General features: G+C 52.6%; 1 protein-coding gene and 1 long non-coding RNA gene across 41 annotated transcripts in view; one reads left to right on the top strand and one right to left on the bottom strand.

Moving 5' to 3' along the window:
• Window positions 1-26,973, bottom strand: part of MCF2L (MCF.2 cell line derived transforming sequence like) — a 219,336-nt gene that overhangs the window by 50,814 nt on the left and 141,549 nt on the right. For 34 of the 40 annotated variants that reach the window (XM_078333543.1, XM_078333672.1, XM_078333836.1 and 31 more), the window contains one exon: window positions 5,156-5,246. In XM_078333543.1, coding sequence (XP_078189669.1) covers window positions 5,156-5,246 — 91 coding nt within the window. Of the gene's footprint in view, window positions 1-5,155; window positions 5,247-5,540; window positions 5,904-26,973 lie in introns of those variants that run through there. The other 6 variants (XM_054251900.2, XM_078334915.1, XM_078335043.1 and 3 more) reach the window with 2 other exon arrangements.
• Window positions 4,965-10,131, top strand: LOC144577558 (uncharacterized). The gene is made up of 2 exons (XR_013521719.1): window positions 4,965-5,373; window positions 5,588-10,131. It is a non-coding gene; the product is annotated as an uncharacterized LOC144577558 (long non-coding RNA).

Below are 26,973 nucleotides of genomic sequence, written 5' to 3'. Positions count from 1 at the left end.
GGCCTGGGGACAGGAAGACACCCCCTCCAGGGTCACAGCCCAGGTGGATGGGGCCTGGCGTGTGGGGCCTGACTCTGCCCCCTGCCCACAGCTCAGCCGCCCTCCCAGCCACTCCTTGCCGCCCCTGCCTGTGACCCCATCGAGATGTCCCTCAACTGTCCACACCCAGAGTGGGTGCGCCTTGCTCATTTCCTCCCTCACATCCGTGACACCGGGCAGTGCCCGGGACAGAGAAGATCCTCAGGACGTGCTGACTACACAAATACAGTCTGTGCAGTAACACGACTGTAAATTCTCATGGCAAGAAAGCACTGGCGTTCAGACAGAATTCTGGGTGATTTTGCTGGAAAAATGCTAGCTTCTGTTGCTTCCAAACCAGTGCTGGTGAACTCTTAGAACGAAAGGAAAAAAATAGAAAAAGCCACATTTTTGTGGTATAAGAATCACTGCAAAAATAAAAACTCAAACACTAACTGTTTGGTTATGATGTTCACAAGACAGCTTCCAAGATGAGCCAACCTGCTTCAGAAACTCACCCGATCACACCAGCACCTGCTTCAGAAACTCACCCGTTCACACCCACACCTGCTTCAGAAACTCACCCGTTCACACCCGCACCTGCTTCAGAAACTCACCCGTTCACACCCACACCTGCTTCAGAAACTCACCCGATCACACCCGCACCTGCTTCAGAAACTCACCCGATCACACCCGCACCTGCTTCAGAAACTCACCCGATCACACCCGCACCTGCTTCAGAAACTCACCCATTCACACCTACACCTGCTTCAGAAACTCACCCGTTCACACCTGCACCTGCTTCAGAAACTCACCCGTTCACACCTATACCTGCTTCAGAAACTCACCCGATCACACCCGCACCTGCTTCAGAAACTCACCCGATCACACCCGCACCTGCTTCAGAAACTCACCCGATCACACCCGCACCTGCTTCAGAAACTCACCCGTTCACACCCGCATCTGCTTCAGAAACTCACCCGTTCACACCTACACCTGCTTCAGAAACTCACCCATTCACACCTGCACCTGCTTCAGAAACTCACCCATTCACACCCACACCTGCTTCAGAAACTCACCCGTTCACACCCACACCTGCTTCAGAAACTCACCCGTTCACACCTGTACCTGCTTCAGAAACTCACCTGATCACACCTGCACCTGCTTCAGAAACTCACCCGTTCACACCCACACCTGCTTCAGAAACTCACCCGATCACAACCGCACCTGCATCAGAAAGTCACCCGATCACACCCACACCTGCTCCAGAAACTCACCCGCTCACACCTACACCTGCTTCAGAAACTCAACTGTTCACATCCACACCTGCTTCAGAAACTTACCCGTTCACACCCACAACTGCTTCAGAAACTCACCCATTCACACCTGCACCTGCTTCAGAAACTCACCTGCTCACACCTGCACCTGCTTCAGAAACTCACCCGCTCACACCTGCACCTGCTTCAGAAACTCACCCACTCACACCCACACCTGCTCCAGAAATTCACGCGCTGACACCCGCACCTGCTCCAGAAATGTACCTGCTCACACCTGCACCTGCTTCAGAAATTCACCTGCTCACACCCACACCTGCTTCAGAAATTTACCCGCTCTCACCTGCACCTGCTTCAGAAATTCACTCACTCACACACACGGTGAATGGAACGGACACTCAGCAGCTGAAGATCAACATCTAAACCACGGCTCTGCTGGGGGCTGCTTCGCTATCTTGCAGGGTGACCTTGCAGAAATATTCTGCTTTTCGAAAATAATTTCTGTATTTCTTAAAAAGCAACCTTGTATCTGGGGAAGCTCTTGTCATCTAACCTGGGAGTGACTAATCTGAGACACACATGACGGATGATGCATGTGTGAGGGCACGGTGGCACATATAGCAAAGCATGTGCAGAGGCGCCGTAGCACACGTGGTGAAGCATGAGCAGGGGCACCATGGCACACATGACGAGGCATGAGCAGGGGCACCATGGCACACATGGTGAAACATGTATAGAGGTGCCATGGCACACATAGTGAAGCATGATCAAAAGTGCCATGGCACACATAGTGAAACACATGCAGAAGCACTATGGCACACGTGGTGAAGCATGAGCAGGGGCACCATGGCACATGTAGTGAAATATGTACAGAGGTGCCATAGCACACATAGTGAAGCATGATCAGAAGACCATGACACACATAGTGAAGCGTGAGTACAAGTGCCATGGCACACGTAGTGAAGCATGTGCAGAGGCACTGTGGTACTCATAGTGAAGCATGTGCAGAGGTACCGTGGCACATGTAGTGAAGCGTGAGCAGAGGCGCCGTGGCACATGTAGTGAAGCGTGAGCAGAGGCGCCGTGGCACATGTAGTGAAGCGTGAGCAGAAGCGTTGTGGCACATATAGTGAAGTGTGAGCAGGGGCACCATGACACACGTAGTGAAGCGTGAGCAGAGGTGCCATGGCACACGTGGTAAAGCATGAGCAGAGGCACTGTGGCACATGTAGTGAAGCATGAGCAGAGGCGCTGTGGCACATGTAGTGAAGTGTGAACAGGGACACCATGGCACACTTAGTTTGAGCAGAAGCGCTGTGGCACACGTAATGAAGTATGAGTGGGGCACCATGGTGCACGTAGTGAAGTGTGAGCAGGGCACCATGACAGACAGTGAAGCGTGAGCAGAAGCGCCGTGGCACACGTAATGAAGTGTGAGCAGGGGCACCGTGGCACATGTAGTGAGGCATGAGCAGATGCACTGTGGCACATGCAGTGAAGTGTGGCCTCCCAGAGGGAGGAGCAGAGTAGGAGCCCAGGCAAAGAGACCCTGGCTCGGGAGCCATGTGTGAGTGATGGGCTGTGGTGGGCATGTGAAGATGCAGATGCATGGGTCCCACAAGCATGGAAGGCACCCAGGTGCGTCCTTACACCCTCGAGTGTCCTGGCATGGATGCCGACTCCTACCACCACGTCTTGCTGAGAGACGTCCTGAGGGCTGGCTTATATTGGTGGCAGGTAAGTGTGAAAGATGTGGCTGTAACAGTGTTGTCTGTTCTTTCAACGATGACGCGCTTGCTGGGAACATTGTGGGACCTGCCCAGGGCTGATGTATGCTTTCTAGAGCATCTGTTGTCCGTCCCTGTGTGTCTGACCCCATAGGTTCTTACGATTTAATTTTTAGAATTGTCTATGACATGTGCAAACTCATTTAAAATGTGCAATCATGAAAGGGACACATTGCTATTAGCTGGTGATGGCTTATCTCAAGAACTTTCTATATTTCCGGGGACATTTGATATGGGTGGGACTTTTGTCCCCTCCACATCTCATGTTGAAATGTGATTCCCAGTGCCGGAGGTGAGGCCTGGCGGAGGTGATTAAATCACAGGGTGGCCCCTCATGAATGGCTCAGCGCCATCCCATCGGGGATGAGTGAGTTCTCGCTCAGTAAGTTCACTCGAGATCTGGCTGTTCAAGTCCAGGACCTCCCCCTTCTCTCTCGGACCCTCTCTCACCACCTGACGCAGGCTCCTGCTGCCTTCCACCACGACTGGAAGCTCCCTGAGGCTTCCCCAGAAGCTGAGAAGATGCAGGTGCCAAGCTTGTGCAGCCCGCAAAGCTGTGAGCCAATTACGCCTCATTCTTTATCAATTACCCAGCTCAAGTATTTCTTTACAGTGACGCAAAAGCAAACAAATGTGGTGTTTCAGGGAAGGCCGATTATATACACGTTTACTTTCTTGGAAGCATCCTGAAGTGTTCTGAATTATTTCAGATAACGATGCCATAGGCAGCGTGCTCCAGGTTGGGGCAGCATCAGGGACAGGGCCAGCCACGGTGAGGGGCAGGGGGTGCAGTGGGGGTGCAAGAAGACACTTCATTCCAAAGACTCCAGTGAGAACTAGCAACCCATTGACAGGCTCGTGCCAAAATGATGAAGGTTCTGGGCATCAGGGCAGATGTGGGGCCTCTAATTCTTGTGAAAGATGAAGGAAGGAGGGAATGGGCAGGGAAAGGGATGGCATCTTTTGCTACACCCAGAACCTTAGTGCAGCAGCCACTAGAGGCCAGGGAACCCAAAGATGGTTTGAACGCAGGACCTGGGAGAGGCCAGGAGAATCGGACTTCACCAGGGTTTGGGAATGCTTGGAGCAGTTGTGCCATCCCAGCTGAGGACCCCTGGTCCCAGGTCACCTCCAGGCAGACAGGCAGACTTTTTTCAGATAATGATGCCATAGGTAGCCTTGCCAGGTTGGGGCAGGGTCAGGAACAGGGGCCAGCCATGGTGAGAGGCAGGGGGTGGGGAGGGGGTGCAAGGAGACGCTTCATTCCAAAGACTGACCAGCTGACTAAGCTCTCTTATTTTTGGTCCTTTGGCTGCAATGAAACTTGCACTGACAGGCGCAGAGAGTGTGGGTGAGAAACGCTCCACGCCGGGGTTGTGCATATGGGTGAGAGCTACCCAACAAAAATAAGACTTGGGGGCTTTCTGCTGACTTAATATCCTCCCTCTTAAATGGTTACTCTGGGTTAAAACCAACAGCAAACCTAGCTCCTCCTCTGCCATGGAAGGCAGCATGCAGAATCTGCAAACAGACTCTCAGGGAAGGTCCTTGGGAAGGAGGATAGCTCCACTCAGGGCTGGGTTACCGGGAAAAGGAGGCGGTGGCAGCTCGTCCGTGTCACAGCTAAAGATAGATGGCCTGATTTGGAAAGGAGAAAATCACTGAGAAAAGCTGTGCAGAACTGCTTCAAACTTGCAGCCTGGAGCATCTCTGCACACACCCACTGCCGCCTAGCCGGGCTTGCTGAGCTTCATGAAAGAGAGTGCAGATTCAACCTGAGCATCTCAGATGCGCTGTTCACAAACAGATGGGCTGCCCTGCCTGGGGAAATTGTTTTCAAGTCACCCTGGGCTCCCTAAAAGTTCCACCATCTGTGAAAACCCACACACAGGCACCAGCTCCTCGGGAGCCCAAGCAGGGGGGCCTTGGTGCCGGCCGCCACCCGCTGGGGCTAGGCTCTGTCCCCCTCGGCACGAGGCAGGAACTGCGGAGCCGCAGCACCGAGAGGAAGGGGACCCTGCAGTCACGCAGCCCAGGGAGGGGCTGGGCGCAGGGCAGAGCCCTGGCGGCACTTACTGCGATGCGCAGGACGGACGCCTTCACGGAGGTCCATTTGTCCCGCCGCCGGTCTATCAGCAGGATGAATCCGATGCCAGCGTCCTGCAGGCTGCAGTGAGGAAGAGACGCCGCCGTTAATGTGTGCAGGTGGGAAGCTGCTGCCCACGAAGCCCCTAGGAAAACCTCCCGGGAAAGCGGTCCCCCCTGTATTCATGATGCCACTTCCGCAACACCAGGTGAGAGTGATGCCACATGGGGGTCTCGGCAGAGCACGGCGTTTCCTCGGGGGGCCCCTGCAGCCCCATCCCCAGAGTCCCAGAACCTGCTCTTTTCTCAGGAAGGGCAGACACTTTCAGCATGTTCTCAGCGCTCAGCCTAACACCAGCCACCTCAGTTCACACACCCAGGCAGAACCGCGTCTCCCAAGCTCAGTCATTTTATATTCCACAGGAACAGCCGAGTCATCTCCCTTTCCTGAGTGACCAGCTGACTAAACCCTCTAAAACAGTCTTATGGCGCATACATCTCGCTGGTCCTGGCGTCTGAGGTGCCCGTGCTGGTCCCAGTCAAGGATTCGCTCGTGGTGGCGTTGCTACGGTGCTGGGAGAGAATCCCCAAGACATCCAGAGGTTCCCAGGCATCTGCTGGAAACAGGAGCAGAGACGGCACTCTCTGCGACAGCCACATCTGTGACAGAGACCACACTTGCGCGTTGTGTAACCACAGCCTCCGTCCTCGGCTGGGGCTGGCGGCAGGAGCCTGAGTCACGGAGTAGAGGCGGAGAGGCCTCTTCCGCGGGCTCACTCCGCAGCCAAGCCAATTGCACGATGCCAGCAGCTGCTACCACCAGCCAATCCACAGCAGAAACAACCACACAGGCACGCCTAAGGCAGGGCTGTAACTGCTGATTTCCAAGTCTCTGTACATGTCCTGGGTTTACACAAAAATCAGAATTCTACAGGACACAGATCAATTACGCAGTGAGAACGCTCTGCACGCTGTAAGCATCATTAATGAAGCAAGGGACTTAAGCAGATGTCTCAGACCCTTCTGACGCTCGGATTTAAAAACAGAAACAGCGACCCCCAAGACCACGAAGACACGGCAGCGACCCCCGAATGTGCGTGGGTGCGTGGCTGTGTGTGCTGCTGCTTCTGTGTCCCTGTCTGCACCTGATAGTGAAGAACTCCTCATATACAGGAAGTTTGATTCAGTCACAGCAGAAACCTTCTGGGTAAGTGCATGAATAAACATCAGCTTTCATTCAAAGCAGTGTTCTGCAGTGGGCACCAGAGTGCTGCACACACGGGGGGTCAGCCCCTCCATTTCACAGCTGTGGGGGCACAAACAGAATTCATTTTTTAATCTGGCCTAGTTCTCATAAAGCTAAGATTTTTTTAAAGTTATATTTTCAGCCGGGCATGGTGGTTCACACCTGTAACCCCACTTTGGGAGGCTAAGGTGGGTGGATCGCTGGAGCCTGGGTGTTCAAGACCAGTCTGGGCCACATGACGAGACCACATGTCTACACGAACAAAGATTAGCTGAGTGTGGTGGTGTGGCCTTCTTTGGGAGGCTGAGGTGGGAGGATTGCTTGGCCCAGGAGTTTGAGGCTGCAGTGAGCTGTGATGGCAACATCGCCCTCCAGCCTGGGCAACAGAGCGAGACTGTCTCAAAAAAAAGAAGTAAATAATGTTTTCATATTTCTGTATTTACTTCCTGAGTCTGAGCACTTTGATGACTTTTGCTGAACTGTGAGATGCAGTAGGTACAGGAAATCTTACCCCTGTTTAGACTGGTGTGCTCCCTTGGGAGAGGCACAGAGTTACAAGTCATCCTCCAGAAACAGGCGCTCAATGTCCCTTTTCCACAATGGGACCTTGGATACGCCAGGTCACGGAGACAGAACCCAGCTCCCCTCCCTCCTGCCCCAGGCGGTGTGGTCAGAGCTGCCTCTGGACTCCAAGCCAGGGAGCCGGGCCCAGAGCTCTCTGAGTCCTAGTCCTCCTAGAGTGGAGGAGAAAGAGCCCAGAACGCTTGACTTCTGCTGAGCACATAATCCCACTCCTCCCAGAGTGAAGGAAAGAAGAGCCCAAATGATCAATTTCCACTGAGCACAAGATCCTCAGACCAGCAAACCCACTCAAGTGCTCTCAAGTCCTGAAGCAGGGGTCTGAGAAACACGCCAAGTTGCCCGTCTGCAGGGTTTGCTATAGAGCCCCTGCGGAGGGGCTGTGGGTTGGGCCAGAGGGGCTCACCACCTCTGTGACACTGGCAGGTTCTGCCAGGCTCTGCAAAGGCATCGCCCTGGACAGGTGATTCAGCTGTGGACCACCTCTGCTTCCTTTTCTGCAGAAATGAGGACAGTCATGGAATCCACCCCTGGGGGTGACCGTGAGAGTGAAATGAAGCCACTGAGTGTGCCGCAACCCGAAACGCTGGCTGAGTGGCATCACTGTTTTGCAGAGTGACAAAGCCTGACTCAGTTTCTCCCCTGGGATAGAGCTCTGACTGGGGTGGAATCTCAGCCTCTGTGTCAACCAGTGAATCCCCTCGGTACTCCATATCAGGCTAGGACCAGCAACCACGATCACGACTGCCGTGGGAGAGCTGCTGGACGCAGAACACACCCCCCAGACTTCTGTGACCCAAACACACTCAATTCCAGCCATGGAGCTTCTGTCTCACATGTGGCCAAGCTCCTGCCTCACTGTCCGCAGCGCCCAGTGACCCCCACATCCAGCTACTCGCCCCATTAGGTGCACATCTGTCTCACACCCAGGCAGTGCAGGCTGACGCTGCAGCCATGAAAAGATGCCAACACCACTGGGAGGCGGCCCGGCCTGCCCATGCGGGCGCTTCCACTCACTCTATGTGCACACAACTTGAGTTTAAAAAGTTCTAAGATATAAAAATCTTTATGTTACATTGTAATAGGAACACCAGTATCCCAAATAGACAACTGTTTTCAATGAGAAACCAAAGTTACCAACCAAAAATATCTTTTAGAAGTCAAAATTGTAAGTGAAATGTAACCTGCTATAAATTTATCCAACTCACAAAACGCACACTAGGAAACCAGTTTCTGAACAAGAAGGACGGACTGGTTTCCAGGTGGTGGCCCTGGGCGTGGCTGTTGCTCAGCTGCGGAAGGGGTGGCACCTGCATGGGACCACAGCGCCAGTTCCTCCTGCCCGGGCCGTGCTCAAAATTGTGGGTGCTGGCACAGGGAGGGCACGGGAACAGTGAGGGCAGGAGGCTCGCTTCTTCAGGGAGAGGGACTTGTGCTCCGGGGTTGCTACGGAGCAGGCAGTGAGCCAGCAGCCCTATCGATATTCATCAATCTCCGGTGACCATCCCAAGAGGCTGGTGCTAAGATCCTCTGCAGGCACAGAAGGCTTTAGTCACTCGCCCAAAGTCACACAGCTGTGAGCACAGACAGGGGAACCTGGCTCAGGTGCCACAGGAGCTGCTCTTAAGGCCACCCCCACCCTGGCGGCCTCCTAGTGCTCCCACCAAGCAGGGGCCTGACCCCAGATGCCCACACAGCAGCACTCAGCCTCCTGCTCTGCATAGCCGTCACTATGACCTTGGTCCCTACGCAGGGCTCAGGTGGACACTCGTCCACGCCTCCTCAGTCTCCTCTCCTACCATGTTTCGGGAACACCGACTCAGAAGGGGCTGATGCGAGGAGGTCAGGAGCCCCTGGTGCCTCCTCTACGCGTATGAACTGTGGTCCTGTGGCACGTGGCTTTCCTGAGGCTGCACTGCCCAAAACCGTAAGGCAGGACCTGGATCTGCTCACAGAAGCAAGGACGGGGGCTTACGGAGCTTGGACACGCGCCCACATCTGTGGCCTCCTGTGCCTGAGGGAGAGGGTGGTGTGGCTCCCACATCTGTGGCCTCCGGTGCCTAAGGGAGAGGGTGGTGTGGCTCCTGCCTAATTCCAGCAGGAAATGATCCCCAGGGTCCCCAGAGGGAGGAAGGTGGTGCCGCAGGAGGTGGTGAAGTAACTCAAGCTGGCAGTCATCCAGAAATGCCCTGAGTACCCGGGACATGAACGCGCCCACAGGCGCTCCAACATCAGCCTCCAACTCTGCAACAGTTACCCTTGGAGGGGACGCCCTGGCCGGCCACCCAGCAGCCAAGTTTGAGGTCAGTTAGATCCCTTCTGGCCCAGAAAAGGCCCAGCGGTCTCATGAACGGTTTCAGGATCGTTCCAATCACTGCGTCTTCTCTGAGAGGCCCAAACCGCTCAGGGCTCCTGTGTGAGCCCTGTGGTCCCCCACCCACGTGGGCAGGCAGCCCACAGCTCACTGGACCACAGCTCTGGACAGGAGTGGAGTGTGAGGGACACTCTGGATGCAGAGGCTGGCTGCTCCCTGCCAGTGGGGCAGGAAGGCCCTGGCACCACATTCCTCTGGTGCCTGGCTATCTGCCTTTGCTGCATGGACATGGTGGGGGCAAGAAGGATGCTTCGCCCCAGGGTGGGGGCAGGCAGAGGCCAGGACATTGGAGCAGCAGCTCTCAGGAATCAACAGTGTGTGGCCAGGAGGGGTTGAGGGGACATGAGGCCCAGGCAGGAGGAAGGGGACCCTTGGTGCCTTTGGTTCTCAAACATCAACCTGCACCTGAGACGGGAAGAGGAACCCAGGAGAAAGGTCCCCGAACAGCAGGATGGCTGTGTCCTCAGGAAAAGCAAAACAAACACACACAGAGGACCCTCCCTGCACCGGGTGGCTCAGTTACCTCGGCCCTTCTGGGATGGAGGACGTGGCACCTCAGCTCTTCTCCTTGGAGGACACCTTTCTTTACGTGAATATTTTGTCCAATTATAATGCACATCATGCAGAAGTACAGAGGGTGAGTGATGGCAGTGAGTGCCCAGACTGAGAGGCCGTTCCCTTTACCCAGGGTGCCCCATCCCCACTCCTGTCACCATCGATTCGTCTTGCTTGCTTTTGAATTTTGACCAAATAAAAATATGCAATATGTGCTTTTTTGGTGTGTGGCTTCTTTCAACATTGCAGGATTCACCCATGTTGTTGCAGTGGGGTGTCTGTTCATTCTTGTTGCTGGGTTAGAGTATACATATATGATGACATATGGTTTATTAGTAAATTCTACTCTTTTTTATTTATTTTTATTTATTTTATTTTTTATTTTTATTTTTGTAGGAAGGGAGGAAGGGAGGAAGGCAGGAAGGGAGGAAAGGAAGGAGGGAGGGAGGGAGGGAGGGAGGAAGGGAGGGAGGGAGGGAGGGAGGGAGAGAAGGAAAGGAAGGAAATCAGGCAATGAGGGAGACATTGCCGACCTGGATCTAGAGGTCTACAAGTTGATTTCTTTTTTTCTTTTTTTGAGAGAAGGAAAGAAAAAAAAGAGTGAAGGAGAGGAAGAAAGAGGAAGAATAAGAGGGAGAGAGAACGGAAATGTTGCTTTATTCTAAAAAAAATGGGTATTAATAATGGCCAATCAGTATTTCATTTAAACCTATGAGTAGGTGTGATGTGGTATTGACAAGAATGTATATTTTGTGTATTTAAAGTGGGGAGCTCTATAAATATTTATTAAGTTTACTTGTTCTGGATCTGAGCTCGAGTCCTTGATATCCTTATTAATTTTCTGTCTCATTGAATCTAAGTCTCTATGTATCTGGGTGTTAGGATCGTTAGCTCTTGTTATTGTACTGATCCTTTTACCACTATATCTTTGTTGCTTTAAAATCTATTTTATCAGATACCAGAATTGCAACTCCTGCTTTTTATTTATTTATTTTTGCTCTCCATTTGGTTGGTAAATCTTTCTCCATCCCTTTGTTTTGAGTCTTTGTGTATCCTTGCATGTGAAATGGGTCTGGATATAGCATACCATTGGGTTTTGACTGTATCTTTTGATTGGGGGATTTAGTCTATTTAAATTTAGGGTTACTGCCATTTGATGTTAACTGGCTGTTTTATCTATTTGTTGATGTAAATTCTTCTTTATGTTGATGCTCTTTACTTTTTGGTATATTTTTAGAAAGGCTAATACTGGTTGTTTCTTTCTATGTATAATGCTTCTTTCAGAAGCTCTTGTAAAGCAGGCCTGGTGGTAATAAAATCTCTGAGTACTTGCTTGTTCATAAAAGACTTTATTTTTCCTTCAGTTGTGAAGCTTAGTTTGGCTGGATATGAAATTCTGGGCTGAAGGTTCTGTTCTTTAAAGATGTTGAATATTGGCCCCCACTCTCTTCTGGCTTGTAGGGTTTCTGCTGAGAGATCTGCTGTAAGTCTGATAGGCTTCCCTTTGTGGGTAACCTGACCTTTCTCTCTGGCTGCCCTTAGTATTTTCTCCTTTGTTTCAACCCTGGTGAATCTAATGATTATGTGCCTTGGGGTTGCTCTTCTTGAGGAATATCTTTGTGGTGTTCTCTGTATTACCTGGGGTTGAATATTGACCTGCTTTGCTAGTTCAGGAAAATTTTCCTGAATAATATCCTGAAGGGTGTTTTCCAGCTTGGATTCATTCTCTCCGTCGCATTCAGGTACACCTATCAAACGTAAATTAGGTCTTTTCACATAGTCCCATATTTCTTGGAGACTTTGCTCATTCCTTTTTATCCTTTTTTCTCTAATCTTGTCTTCTCATTTTCTTTCATTAAGTTGGACTTCGAACTCTGATATCCTTTCTTCTGCTTGAACAATTTGACTGTTTAAACCTGTGCATACTGCTCGGAGTTCCTGCACTGTATTCTTCAGTTCCATTAATTCACTTATATTCCTCTCTAAGTTGTCTATTCTCATTAGGATTTCGTCAAACCTTTTTTCAAAGTTCTAGTTTCTTTACATTGGGTTACAACATGTTCTTTTAACTCACAGAAGTTTCTTATTATCCATCTTCTGAAGCCTGATTCTGTTAATGGGATGCACTCGTTCTCCATCAAGTCTTGTTCACTTGTTGATGAGGAACTGTGATCCTCTTTAGAGGGAGAGGCATTCTGATTTTGAGTATTCTCAGCCTTTTTACGCTGGTTTCTTCCCATCATTGTAAATTTACCTACCTGTCATCTTTGTAACTACAAACTTTCAAATTAGGTCGCTGAGTGGACGTCCAGTTGATAATTCCCAGGGCCGAAATATGAGCAACCCACTGCGCCGGCCAAAACAGCGGCGTTAAGACTGATGGTGCTTTTCTGCCCGGGAATCTCTGGTCTGGCTTCCTTGTTGAGTCTGTAATAGGCAACTCTGCCTTCCTGGAGCTCCAAACTTCGGTCACAAGGGGAACCAGTCCCGTTTACTCTGCACCAAGAGCTGCCATGCTGAGGTGCCAGCAAAACCGCTGCGCCAGCCACAAGAGTCGCGCTGGCGACCCGTGTGGCTCCTCCACTGGGAATCTTCTGGTCTGTGAGTGACAAAAATTTGTCTGAAAGTGTGGCATCCTCTTGTTCTCTGCACTTTCACTGGGAGCTGCAATCCCAAGATGTTAGCGATCAGCCATCTTGGATCGTTCCCCTACTCTTTTTATTTTTTGAGACAGACTTGCGCTCTTGTTACCCAGGCTGGAGTGCATTGGCGTGATCTCGGCTCACTGCAACCTCCGCCTTCTGGGTTCAGGCAATTCTCCTGCCTCAGCCTCCTGAGTAGCTGGGATAACAGGCATGCTCCACCGTGCCCAGCTAATTTTTTGTATTTTTAGTAGAGACGGGATTTCACCATGTTGACCAGGATGGTCTTGATATCTTGACCTCGTGATCCACCCGCCTCGGCCTCCCAAAGTGCTGGAATTACAGGTGTGAGCCACCGCGCCCGGCCATAAATTCTACTCTTAATGGACATTTGGGTTGTTTCTAGTTTGGGGTTAAACTGAATATAAGACAATGAGCATTCTTACGCATGTCTTCTAACACACAACACACACTCGTGTTGGACAGGTTCTTAGGAATTGCTGTATTTATGAGGATATGGACAAATATACACCCGCCAGAAATGCACGCGACTTCCAGTTGCTCCACGGTTTTGTCAGCACTGGATAGTGTCTGTCGGTAGCATTCTAGCTATTCTTGTGAATGCAGACTGCTGCCCTGGTATAGCTTTAATTTGCATTTCCCAGAGGCAGGAAGTTTCCTCCTATGTTTAGGGGCGATCCTCTTTCATGAAATGCCAGTTCACATCTTTTTGTTGTTTTTCTACTAAGTTCTCTTTTTCTTGTTGGTGTGTAGTTCTCTGTATAAGCTAGAAACGAGTTTCTTCTTTGATGCATTTATTGCAAACATCTGCTGGCTTTCTGTGTCAATCTCTTCATGTTGCATTTTGATGAAAAGAGTCACTTAACTTTAATGTGGCCCAATTTACTGACCTTTTCCTTTCTGATAATTGCCTTGTTAACTGCTTTTGAAACCTTGTATAAGAAATCTTTTCTCACTCTGAGGTAGGCATTTCCCTATGTTTGTCTAGAATAGAGGCTATACTACCTTAGAGTTCACAGTTACACCTGTGATCTACCTGGAATTAACTTTTGCATGTGGTGTGAGGCAGGGATCAGCATTCACAATTTCCCACACGAACAGCCAATCACATCCACTCCTCTTACTGAGGACATTCTTTCCCCCCTGCCCCTGTGTTACAGTATCACTTTTGAAATAAATGGAGAGACCATAGATGTCTATGTCTGGATTCTATATTCTGCACTGCCGCTCTTCTGTTTACACCATCTGTGTTAATCACTGTCACTCTAATAACATGTCTTGTTCCTCACCCCTTACATTTCCTTATAAATGTTCAATGTTCACACCTAAATGAAAAACCTGCTGGAATTTTATTTGGGAATTGCATTCAATCTATATGTCTATTGAGGGAGAATTGACATTGTTATAATACTAATAGTCTTCTAATCTGCAAACTAAAATATTCCTCATTTATTCGCGCTACTTTAATTTCTTCAATAACATTTTGCAGTGTTCTGCTTAGAAGTGTTGCACATCTCTGACTAGATATGGTTTTATTCCTGTGTACTCAATTTTGATGTCATTATGAGTGATATCTACAGACTTCATTTTCCAATTGTACATTGTTGGTATATGTAAAAATACTAAAATACAATTAAGTTTAGTATGTTGGCCCCTAGCCATTGACCTTGCTCAATTACTCAGCTTAAGAGTTTGTTACTTAATTTGGATTCTCTTCATACATAACACATTGTCTACAAATAATGAATATCTGTGTTTCTTACTGTTTCAATCCTTAAGGTTTTTATCTTATTTTCTTGTCTTCTTGTCTGCCTGGTAACTCCAAGCACAATCCTGAATAAAAACAGGAGCAGTGTCCCTGATCTCTGGGGCAAAGTGTTCGATATTTCACCATTAAATGCAGAAAGTGGAGCTCACGTCTGTGAAATTCCAGAATCTGGCTCCCCACGTCCTGGCTGCCTCTAGAGCCTCTCAATCACTCCAACAGATTTTGAAATAAAATTTTACCAGGTCTTACACTGGCTCTTGGTAGAAATATCAGTTGGTTACAAGATACTCTATTACAGACAGAACAGAAGTCAGATAAATGGGTTTTAAACCTGTTTCCATCCAATAGAAACATTTACATGAATGATGACAAATGGACCTCAGGTGGAAAGGGGTATCCTGGCTCTGAACCAGATCAGTCTGACCTGAGTCTCTGACCCCATGCCTTGCAGACGTGCAGCCACCTCTTCAAGGTTCCTACAAAGGATGCCGCTGGGAAGAGGTGGTTTCATCTTTGCTTACAGTTCCCTACTTCCCCAGAATTTCTGTTCTTCACCATCTAGCTCAACCCTGCCCTGGCCTGCCCTCCACCTTCCACACCTAGGGGCTCAGCAAGAGAAACATCGGGAGCTTGCTAAAGCACAGGTCTTCTCAGGCCACTCCTGGATATTCTGATGTGGTGATTCGAGAGTGGGGCCTGGAACTCACGGTTGGTAAAAGTTCTCCTTGGTATCTGAACCCCATGGACCGAATGAGAATAACACAAATATAGAGACTGGGGGTCCTCTGAGAGTCAGGATCTGGTGGAGAGGTATGGGGGCCGCCCGCCTGCAGCAGCCGGAAGCCAAGAGGAAAACAAGGGGAGTGACATTGCGGATGCCTGGATGAGAAGGGGAGCTCAGAGGGCTCCTGGGTGAGGACCGGCCTCTGCGACACAGGCACTCCTGGGGGTGAGGGGCAGGGACAGCACGTCCTTCTCTGGTGGCTGCCGCCATCACCCACCGTACCTGCTCCCGCCACTGCAGTCGCCCTCCATGGCATCAGCCCCACCTGACGCCCTGGCCTGCTTTATTCTCCTGCCCTCCATGCCCAGTAACCTGTGGGCAGCCAGTGTCTCAAGCAAAGCTTGTAGAAGGCCTCCCAGAGCTCAGAGGCACAGGCACAGCCTTGGCCCCAGCACATCTGTGATTCCTAAAAGCCAACACATTCATAAAGAAATAGCAAAAGAAAAGCGCCACTTCATTGTCTCAGGACTCGGGTTGTGAAAAGCAAATCAGTCTAAGTTAAGTTCTGTACAAAAGAAAGGAAGATCTACCACACAGTGTAAAGAGAATGGGGCGTCATTCTCACTTCCAGACGCCTCTGCAAGCCTCTGCAGCACCAGCCCGACTGTGCACCCAGAGTAAGGCTGGGGTCTGGGGGGCTGCGGAGCCTCTGGGCATGGGCAGTGGGCCCTGGAGTCACAGACACAGGTGTCCTCCATAATAGCAAAATCCACTAATGTGACCCCAGGCGTGTCGTTTGTGATGCCAAATCCTGACCGGAAGCCATCCTCCACCTGCCCAGTCAAACACCCCTCAAGCCCCTGCTGCACCACCGCCCGTCACACAGACTCACCACCGAAGGGGCCTCAGCCATTGTCAACATGCAGAAACTGAGGAACGCAGAAGTGAACCACATATCCAGGGTCAGACAGCTCACAAGTGGGGCGCTGGGGTCTGAGCCCCGAGGCTACCTGTAAACACTGGGGTGAGCGGATCGCTCACACCACAGCAGGACCTTGAATCCCTGTCCTCCAAGGAGCCTCGGCCAAAGGGCAGATAACACAGGAGCTCCCCGCAGGAGCTGTGCCACCTGAATCCACGGAGGCGGCTGGCCACGAAGCTGCCTGGGGGTGCTGGAGCTGCATCCTGACAGAAGGAAAAGGCAGCAGGCGAAGGAGCCGCAGAGGGGGCCAGCGGAGGGGAGACAGGACCCCCGAGGGAGCAGACACCCAGAGCTGTGCACTGCGAGGGGGCCTGAGGTGGACCGGACTGCAGAGCTGGACGAGGCCACGGGACGTGGCTTCCCACCAAGGAAGTCTGTGGCCAGTCCGTGGTTTGTAAATATCGAAAAGCTTCCTGTCAGGACGTCTTACCTGAGTAGCGTCATTTATTACGGTTTACAGACGAGCTTAGAGTAGAATATTCACCATTCATAAATGCGCTGCGTGGTAGTCACAGCCGGACACAACATTCAAACCTGAAGCACGAGAGCATGTCACAGAGAAGCCTCCGGATTTGAAATGTTTCCAAAAGCTGCGGTTGCGCAGCGGCGCCCTCGTGTGGTTGCAAGTGAACATCGCAAGTGTTCCTGGAGGGAATGGTGAGGTCTGCGGGGGGCTGCACGTGGGGCTTCATGGGGACCTGCTCTTCCTCCTGCTCCCGCCCTCCAGTGTAGGCGCCATGGGGCACGACGCCCCCAGCCTGGCCCAGGCATCCTGCGCGGGGGGGGGAGGCGCGGGGTCTTCCAGGGTCCCTCTGGAGGGCGAATGCAGCCTCTGCACTCATCCAGGCTCTCCTGTCTTGCAGAATCTCGGGGGGCGGGGGTGGGGTGGGGGACAGTTGCCTTTGGGAAGATCCCTCAGTCCTGGGCCCTTTTATCTCACCCTGAGGGTGTCTGCCCAGCTCCTGCTAGCTCAGGAGTTTTAAGCCAGGGAGAGACCAACCAGCCCTTGGGGCCCGGGATGTGGGGTCCACCCGCTGCCTGGGCAAGAACCTCTCTTGGTCTCCATTGGGCCTTACATCTGGCTGCCTCCCTGGCCCCCCAGGCAGGGGACAGGAGGATGGGGTGTGGAGGGGCACAGGCAGGGCCAGGAGCAGAGCTGCCATGCCCAAGAGAGGGTCCGCCCCCTCCCAGGACAGGCCCAAGAGGTGTACCCAGCTCAGGGTCCTTTGCTATCAGGGCACCCACCCCAATACCAGTCTCCCAGGACTGTGGGCCCGCCCTACCCCAGGCAGCACCTTCCTCACCTCAGACCTATGTCTCCGTGGCCACAGCAACCCTTAACTTCCTGGATGGTCCCTCCCCAAGGAAGGTCAGTGCTGAGTTGTATCCCGGACCCTGGGCAAAGACACTGCAACCCCTGGCCTTGTCTTTCTGCTCATGCCCATGAGACCAGGGCAAGGGTGAGACCAGGGCACTCACTCCTAATCCAGGACGGAGCCAGTATAACCATCGCATGGCCAATAAGCAGCTGCTGGTCATGTGTGAACACAAATGAGGCAGCCAGGCTGGGCCAGTGGCTCAAACCTGTAATCCCAGCGCTTTGGGAAGCTGAGGCTGGTGGATCACTTGAGCCCAGGAGTTCAAGACCAACCTGGGCAACATGGTGAAACCCCATCTCTGCAAAAAACACAAAAATTAGCCAGACCTGGTGGCATGCCTGTAGTCCAGCTACTTGGGAGGCTGAGGTGGGAGGATCACCCGAGCCTGGGAGGTTGAGGCTGCAGTGAGCTGAGATCTCGCCATTGCACTGCAGCCTGGGCAACAGTCAGACTCTGTCTTTAAAAAAAAAAAAGGCAGCCTGCCTGCCATGGGCTAGATTTTAAATTTCATTTGGCTTTCATTCTACATTTAAATGGCCACAAGTGGTCAGTGGCTGTTCAATTCAACAGCGTAACAGAGAAGACGGCCTGGAGAACACGCTTCAGGAGGGCCTGGGGAGAGGGCATCAGGGGAGGTGGTCACTGCAGTGTGCACAGGACCCAGAGGAAGGCATCGCAGGGCCTCCAGGACCTGTCCCCAGTGGTCAGAAGCAGCAGACTCCATGAAGAAAAAGCGGATGGAAGATGGACAGCACGCTGAGAAGTGGCCTCACACCCAGGGCAGCACAGACACCCGGGCCGCGCGGCGTCGCCAGGTTCCTCCCGACGAGGCTGCTGGGTGGCAGAGCTTCCTCTCAGGGCTTCAGACCATGCGGGGTGACTGGGGCAAGCATGGCCTCAGGCCAGACAAGGCTGGCAGACAAGGGGGGCCCTGGAACTGCCAAATCTTTGAGGTTGGGGTTGGAGGGAATCACCCTGCTAGAGCATTTGAGAACTGCCAGAAACGGGATATAATCTCACAGACAGAACACAGAAACCAGCCACACGGCTACTCTTTACAGCGGTGACCTTAACAGGGAAACTGTGGGGACCACAAAATGCCCACAAACAGGCCATGCACACACTGGGTCCACTTACGTCATGGGGTCAATCGGCCTTTAAAAAGAAGGCACAGCCAGGTGTGGTGGCTCACGCCTGCAATCCCAGCACTTCAGAGGCCAACGTGGATGGATTGCTTGAACCCAGACCAGCCTGGGCCACTTGATGAGACCCCATTTCTACAAAAACTCCCAAATTAACCGGGTGTGATGGCTTATGCCTGCAGTTCCAGCTACTCAGGAGTCTGAGGCAGGAGGCTCACCCTGGGCCCAGGAGGTCGAGGCTGCAGTGAGCTGAGATCCTGCCTCTGCACTCCGGCCTGGGCGACAGAGCAAGACCTAGTCTCAACATAAAAAAAAACAAAAATATAAAATAAAAGGCGGCAGCAAAGGGTGCCAAGGTAGAGGGATGCCACAACATGCCCCAAACAGAAGCAGTAGGCTGTGAGGCGGCGGGTCCCGTGCTGTCCCACCACCATGGATGATCAGCCTCGGTGCCCCCAAATGCAGCTCCATAGCCAGCTGGGGAGAGGGAAGCGTGAGGTGAAGCGGAAGCTTCACTTTTTCATGCATACTTATTGCAACTGTTTGGCACACTCACACACGCCCACAAACACTTCCTGTCTTTATATCCAAAGCCAATTCAAAGTTCAATAGGAAATCAAACCCTCGGCGAGAAGCAGGGCTAATCCAAGGGCTGGGGTCCGGCTGCTCGCCAGCTCAGACAGCAGGACACGGCGCTCAGGTCACCACAGGGGACAACAAACCAGGCTGGATGTAGGCGTCCATCTTAGAATCAGTGAGATAGGAGGACGCCCCTCTTGACTGGCCGCCTAATGATTCCACTTGTGTTTCTGTTCTGTCCACACTCACCCTCCTCATACGGTCTACAGAAACTGTGCATGCATGTGGTGGGTACGTGTTCAGGTCTGTGGGGGGTATGCATGCACCTGTGTGTGTCTGTGTGTGTGGTTACATATGTGCACATCTGTGTATGTAAGTGCATGAGTGCCTGTGTGCCTGTGTGTGTGGTTATACATGTGCACATCTGTGTAAGTGCATGAGTGCCTGCGTGTCTGTGTGTGTGGTTACACATGCCCACATCTGTGTATGTAAGTGCACGAGCACCTGCATGTCTGTGTGTGTGGTTATACATGTGCACATCTGTGTATGTAAGTGTATGAGCGCCTGTGTGTCTGTGTGTATTATACATGTGCACATCTGTGTAAGTGCATGAGAGCCTGCGTGTCTGTGTGTGTGGTTACACATATGCACATATGTGTAAGTGCATGAGAGCCTGTGTGTGGTTATACATGTGCACATCTGTGTAACTGCATGAGAGCCTGTGTGTGTATGTAGTTGTACATGTGCACATGTGTATATAAGTGCATGAGTGCCTACATGTCTCTGTGTGTGCATGTGTGTGTGGCTATACATGTGCACATCTGTGTATGTAAGTGCATGAGTGCCTGCATGTCTGTGGTTATACATGTGCACATCTGTGTAAGTGCATGAGAGCCTGCGTGTCTGTGTGTGTGCGGTTACACATGTGCACATCTGTGTATGTAAGTGCATGAGAGCCTGCGTGTCTGTGTGTGTGGTTACACATATGCACATATGTGTAAGTGCATGAGAGCCTGTGTGTGTGGTTATACATGTGCACATCTGTGTAACTGCATGAGAGCCTGTGTGTGTATGTAGTTGTACATGTGCACATGTGTATATAAGTGCATGAGTGCCTGCATGCCTCTGTGTGTGCATGTGTGTGTGGCTATACATGTGCACATCTGTGTATGTAAGTGCATGAGTGCCTGCATGTCTGTGGTTATACATGTGCACATCTGTGTAAGTGCATGAGAGCCTGCGTGTCTGTGTGTGTGTGGTTACACATGTGCACATCTGTGTATGTAAGTGCATGAGAGCCTGCGTGTCTGTGTGTGTGGTTACACATATGCACATATGTGTAAGTGCATGAGAGCCTGTGTGTGTGGTTATACATGTGCACATCTGTGTAACTGCATGAGAGCCTGTGTGTATGTAGTTGTACATGTGCACATGTGCATATAAGTGCATGAGTGCCTGCATGCCTCTGTGTGTGCATGTGTGTGTGGCTATACATGTGCACATCTGTGTATGTAAGTGCATGAGCGCCTGCATGTCTCTGTGTGTGCATGTGTGTGTGGCTATACATGTGCACATCTGTGTATGTGAGTGTGTGATGGCCTCTGCATCTGTGTGCCTGTGTGTGTGAGATATCATTTGGATGTTTGTCCCGCCCATGTCTCATGTTGAATTGCAATTCCCAGTGCTGGAGGTAGGGCCTAATGGAAGGTGTTTGGATCCTGGGGGCTGATCCCTCATGGCAGATGTGTGTGTGTGTATGAGTACCATGCATGTGTGTGTGCATGTGCCTGCCTGCATGCATCTGTACATGTGTGTACACACCCATATGGGTGTGTCTGTGTGTGTGTGCCCACGTCTTTGTACATCTGTACATGGGTGTGTCTGTGTGTGAGTGCCCGCGTCTTTGTACATGTGTGTAGGTATGTGTGGTGTATGCATGTGAGTATGGTGTGTGCATGTGCATGCCTGCATGCATCTGTATGTGTGGGTGTGTCTGTGTGTGAGTGCCTGCATGTCTTTGTGCATCTGTGTAACTGTGAGTGCCCGCATGCCTGCATGCATGTGTGTGTGTGTGTGTTGGCACATGCAATCCTGTGTATGTGCGTGCATCTGTGTGTGTGGGTGTTTCTGTGTGTGTGTGAGTGCTCACGTGTCTTTGCACATCTGTGTAACTGTGCCTTCATGCATGTGTGTGCATGTGAGTGCCTGTGTCTTTGTGCATCTGTGTAAATGTGAGTGCCTGCAAGCCTGTGTGTATGCGTGTGTATCTGTGTGTGTGTCTGTGTGAGTGCCCACTTGTCTTTGCGCATCTGTGTAACTGTCTGCATGCCTGCATGCATGTGTGTGCGTGTGGCACGTGCAAGCCTGTGTGTGTGCCTCTGTATGTGCACATGCCTCTTATGGCTGACTTGACCCCATCCCTGCAAGCTGACTGGGAGATGGAGTCCCTACCTCCCAAGGAGCTGGGAGCTTTGAACCAGGCCCATGGAAAGTCAGCGTCATCATCATCAGCATCAGTGAACTCTACATGCTCCTGTGGAGGGCAGATGTGGGCTCTAGGACTGCAGGGGCCGGGGGAGGGGAGACTTGGGCTCCAGGACTGCAGAGCAGGGGAGGAAACTCAGGACTCAGGTTCTAGAGCCACCATCATGCCATTCCTGTGCAGTAAATGGGCTCTGTCACATCGGTGCTAATTTGCTTAGCACTGGGCTCAGTCAGTGCACAGAGAATACATTTTAGGTGTGAAATCAAAAAAATGTGGGGCCAGGCACGGTGGCTCACGCCTGTAATCCCAGCACTTTGGGAGGCCGAGGCGGGTGGATCACGAGGTCAAGAGATCGAGACCATCCTGGTCAACATGGTGAAACCCCGTCTCTACTCAAAATACAAAAAATGAGCTGGGCATGGTGGCGCGTGCCTGTAATCCCAGGTACTCAGGAGGCTGAGGCAGGAGAATTGCCTGAACCCAGGAGGCGGAGGTTGCGGTGAGCCGAGATCGCGCCATTGCACTGCAGCCTGGGTAACAAGAGTAAAACTCCGTCTCAAAAAAAAAAGAAAAGAAAATGTGTATTCATTTTTCTTTCTTTATTGGGTCATTTCTGGCCTCATAAAACATGCCATTTCTTTAATCTGGACTTTAATCTTGCCAGCTGATTGACACATTGTTCCTCTTGCTGGAAAATCCTGTAGGGAGCTGGCTGCCTCCTGGGGCCTCTGTGATCCGCCCCCCCACCCCCCACCCCCGACATTAAGTTCCCTCCTGGGGCCTCTGTGACCTGCCCCCCCACCTCCCCCGACATTAAGTTCCCTCCTGGGGCCTCTGTGACCCCCCCTGATATTAAGTTCCCTCCTGGGACCTCTGTGATCCCCCTCCCCGACATTAAGTTCCCTCCTGGGGCCTCTGTGACCCGCCCCCCCAACATTAAGTTCCCTCCTGGGGCCTCTGTGACCGCCCCCTGACATTAAGTTCCCTCCTGGGGCCTCTGTGACCCCCCCCCCCCCCCCCCGCGACATTAAGTTCCCTCCTGGGGCCTCTGTGACCCTCCCAACGTTAAGTTCCATGGTGATGCTGCGGCCCCCCTGCTTCCCTCATGCTCTCTCTGTCTCTCTCTGATTCTCTTTTCCTGTCTCTCTCTCTTTGTCTCTGTTTCTATCTCTCTCTGTCTCTGTGTCTCTATCTTTGTCTTTGTCTGTGTCTCTGGCTCTCTCTTTGTCTCTTACTCTCTGTCTCCCTGTTTCTGTCTCTCTAGCTCTCTCTGTCTCTCTGACTCTATCTCTGTCTGTCTCTCTGTCTCTCTGTCTGTCTCTGTCTCTGTCTGTCTCTCTCTGTCTCTCTGTCTCTATCTCTCTCTGTCTGTCTCTCTCTCTGTCTGTCTCTCTCTGACTTTCTTTTCTCAGAGCCCTGCTACCTGCACACCCTCCATACACACGCAGGCATGCAGACATTCAGTGTCTCAGCACCACGTTTTCCTCTGTTTATTTCCTGTTGTGTCCCCAGTGTACGCTGACCCCTGAGACTTCTCAGCAAGTGGGGCCTGGACACCCAGGTCTGACACGTCTCCTCCCTGGCGCATGGGGCTCTGAGGGGGCTGCAGGGTCTGGAATCTGCTTGTCCCTGGTCCCTAGCACCTCTCTGAGGCCTTGGCTCCTACCAAGGCGTGGCCGATGTTGGTAAAGTTGTGCTCCATTAGAAATAGGAAGGGTTACAGGATTTTCAGAGATCTGAATCTGCCCTCTGACGAACGGGAGGCACAAAGCCCAGCATCCGCAACATGCAGGGCCCACATCAGGCACTGGCGGGCACCTGAGCAACAAAGCACAAGGCACCCCCTCCGTCCTGGGCACCAGTGGGCACCTGAGCAGCAAAGCACAAGGCACCCCCTCCGTCCTGGGCACCAGTGGGCACCTGAACAGCAAAGCACAAGGCACCCCCTCCATCCTGGGCACCGGTGGGCACCTGAGCAACAAAGCACAAGGCACCCCCTCGGTCCTGGGCACCAGTGGGCACCTGAGCAGCAAAACACAAGGCACCCTGTCCGTCCTGGGCACCGGTGGGCACCTGAGCAGCAAAGCACAAGGCACCCCGTCCGTCCTGGGCAACGGTGGGCACCTGAGCAGCAAAGCACAAGGCACCCTGTCCGTCCTGGGCAACGGTGGGCACCTGAGCAGCAAAACACAAGGCACCCCGTCCGTCCTGGGCACCGGTGGACACCTGAGCGACAAAGCACAAGGCACCCCCTCCGTCCTGGGCACCGGTGGGCACCTGAGCGACAAAGCACAAGGCACCCCCTCCGTCCTGGGCACCGGTGGGCACCTGAGCGACAAAGCACAAGGCACCCCATCCGTCCTGGGCACCGGTGGGCACCTGAGCGACAAAGCACAAGGCACCCCGCTACCCTGGTGAGTCATCTTCCCAAAGACCAAGAACTGACTTTATATGACCAAGTGTCCCAAACCATTCGGGGCAAACTCGTGTACTTCAGTCTAATATTTTAAAAACAGTGAGTATAGTCAGATACAGTGCTTAGAATGGGACACCTGGTATTTGCATATGAAAACAGAAGGAAGATTAACATGAGAATACAACATTCTTTCTGAAGCGACAGAGTGGTGCTTGGTCTAGAATGTAAGAGTTGAAAACCCTTAAAAGCAGCCTCCGTGAGAGATTTGTGCATTTAATTTGCATTGACATTTGAAAGAACAAGCCTGGCCCTAATCTCACTTTTCCCACTTAGAGACCGTGCTGTCTGTGCAGCTCTCTGGAAGCTGCTTGCTGGGGAACTGCCTGTGCCGGGGTCTCACCCACCTTCTCCTGGAAGAACGGGTCCACGCTGCCCTCCCTCACTTGGTCTGGAGCTGCCCCGAGACTGACCCGCAATGCTCCGCATGTCCAGCAGAGGGCAGCACCGCCCATACCTTGGGAAGAGGGTCCCCTGTGGAGGATGCTCCTGGGGGAGCACAGCACCCCCAGGGCGCCACGGGCAGGTCTCCCCCTCATCACTAGCCTGGCAATTTTGCTCGCCAGGGATGCAGAGACTTCCTGTGGGATGGTCCCCTCCAGCAAGCTGCACCTGCAAGGCCCGCAGGGCCCCTGGTTTCACCTGCAGAGGCTGGGCTTTGCCCACGTTTTACCACGCTCTGAACTTCCCACGAAAGCATCCCTCAGATGCCCTCAGAAAGAAGTTTCCCCTAAAATGCAGCAAGAATTGTTCACTCTCTCAGGAAGGACGGGCCCAACGGCCACACCCTGGAGGCACGGGGTCCCCACAGCACCTCTCGGGACCCCCACCCCTCACCCCCTACCCCATGCCCATGGAAATACAGGGAGCTGCGACGACTGCTGCGCCCATGACGCTGAGGAGCCAGCGGGACAGGTGGCTTTTCACGCCTGCACCCTCCCTTCTGCTGTGTGTCCTTCGGATCAGGGCACACGGGCGTCCTCCCAAATTCACATGCAGCTGGTTTTGTTATGGAAGAGTTTTATTTCCAGATAGAAAGGGAGCATTGGACCTGACACCCACGGGACCTGCCCAGGAAGAAAGGAAACGTGGGTAGAGTGCACGCATGCACTCACGCTCACACCACACACACCACTCACGCCACTCACACGCCACACACACCCCACACTCACATGCCACACACACCCCACACACCCCACACATGCCACACACACCACTCACACCCTACGCACACCCCACACACACGCTACACACACCCCACACATGCCACACACACCACTCACTCACACCCTACACACACCCCACACTCATGCTACACACCCCCCACACCCCCCACACATGCCACACACACCTCACGCACTCACACCACACACCACTCACACCACACACCCCACACTCATGCTACACACACCCCACACACCCCACACATGCCTCACACACTCACACCACACACCCCACACTCACCCAACACACACCCCACACACCCCTCACACATGCCACACACACACCCCGCACACTCCACACACACCACACACTACTCACACCCCACCCCACAGTCACCCTACACACCCATGCCACACACCCCCCCACTCACATGCCACACACATCACACTCACACCACACATATGCCACACACACCCCACACACCCCACACACCACACTACTCACACCACACCCCACCCCACACTCATGCCACACACCCCCACACAACCCACACACACCACACACACACTGCATACACACTCCATACACATCCCCCACACACCACTCACACACCCCACACACCCCACACTCACCCAACACACCCCACACACCCCTCACACATGCCACACACACACCCCGCACACTCCACACACACACACTACTCACACCACACCCCACAGTCACCCTACACACCCATGCCACACACCCCCCACACCCCCCACTCAGATGCCACACACACCACACTCACACCACACATATGCCACACACACCCCACACACCACACACTACTCACACCACACCCCACCCCACACTCATGCCACACACCCCCACACACCCCACACACACACTGCATACACACCCCATACACATCCCCCACACACCACACACATCCGCACACACACTATGCACATGTCACACACTACACCCCCCCACATTACGCATGCCACACCCCACACAAACACACCCCCCCACACCCCCCCACACATGCCATACACCCCATACAGGCCACATATGCACCATAGTCACACCCCACAACCCACAAACACCCACACACACACCACACACACCCCACACACACACCACAGACATGGCACACTCACACCTGACACCCCCCACATACATGCCATACACACCCCACACAGCCCACACTCACACTCCACACACATCTCACACACATCATACACTGACACCCCACACACACCCCCACACATCCCTAACACCCCACACCCCACTCACCACACACCCCCTCACTGCACACACATCACACACACCCCAAACACCCCCCCACACCCCTACACACACAATCCACACATGCAACACCCCTTACCCCACACTCACCCTACACACACCCCACACACATACCCCCTACACACCCCACACACACCACACACACATGCCACACACACGCCACACACTCATTCCACACACCCGACACATGCCACACCCCCACACATGCATATCCACACAGCATACCCCACACACTCAGACATACACACCATACTCCACAACCCATGCACTCACACCACACACACCACACACATCACACACCTAGACATACACCATACCCCACACACCCCACACACCACACATGGTATCCTACACACCCCATTCACACCACACACACAATACACTCAGACACACACACTGTACACACACC

This window comes from Callithrix jacchus, chromosome 1 (genome assembly GCF_049354715.1).
Source record: "Callithrix jacchus isolate 240 chromosome 1, calJac240_pri, whole genome shotgun sequence".
Taxonomy (NCBI): domain Eukaryota; kingdom Metazoa; phylum Chordata; class Mammalia; order Primates; family Cebidae; genus Callithrix; species Callithrix jacchus.
Note: the sequence above shows the minus strand (reverse complement) of the source record. Positions and strands in the feature narration are given on the sequence as shown.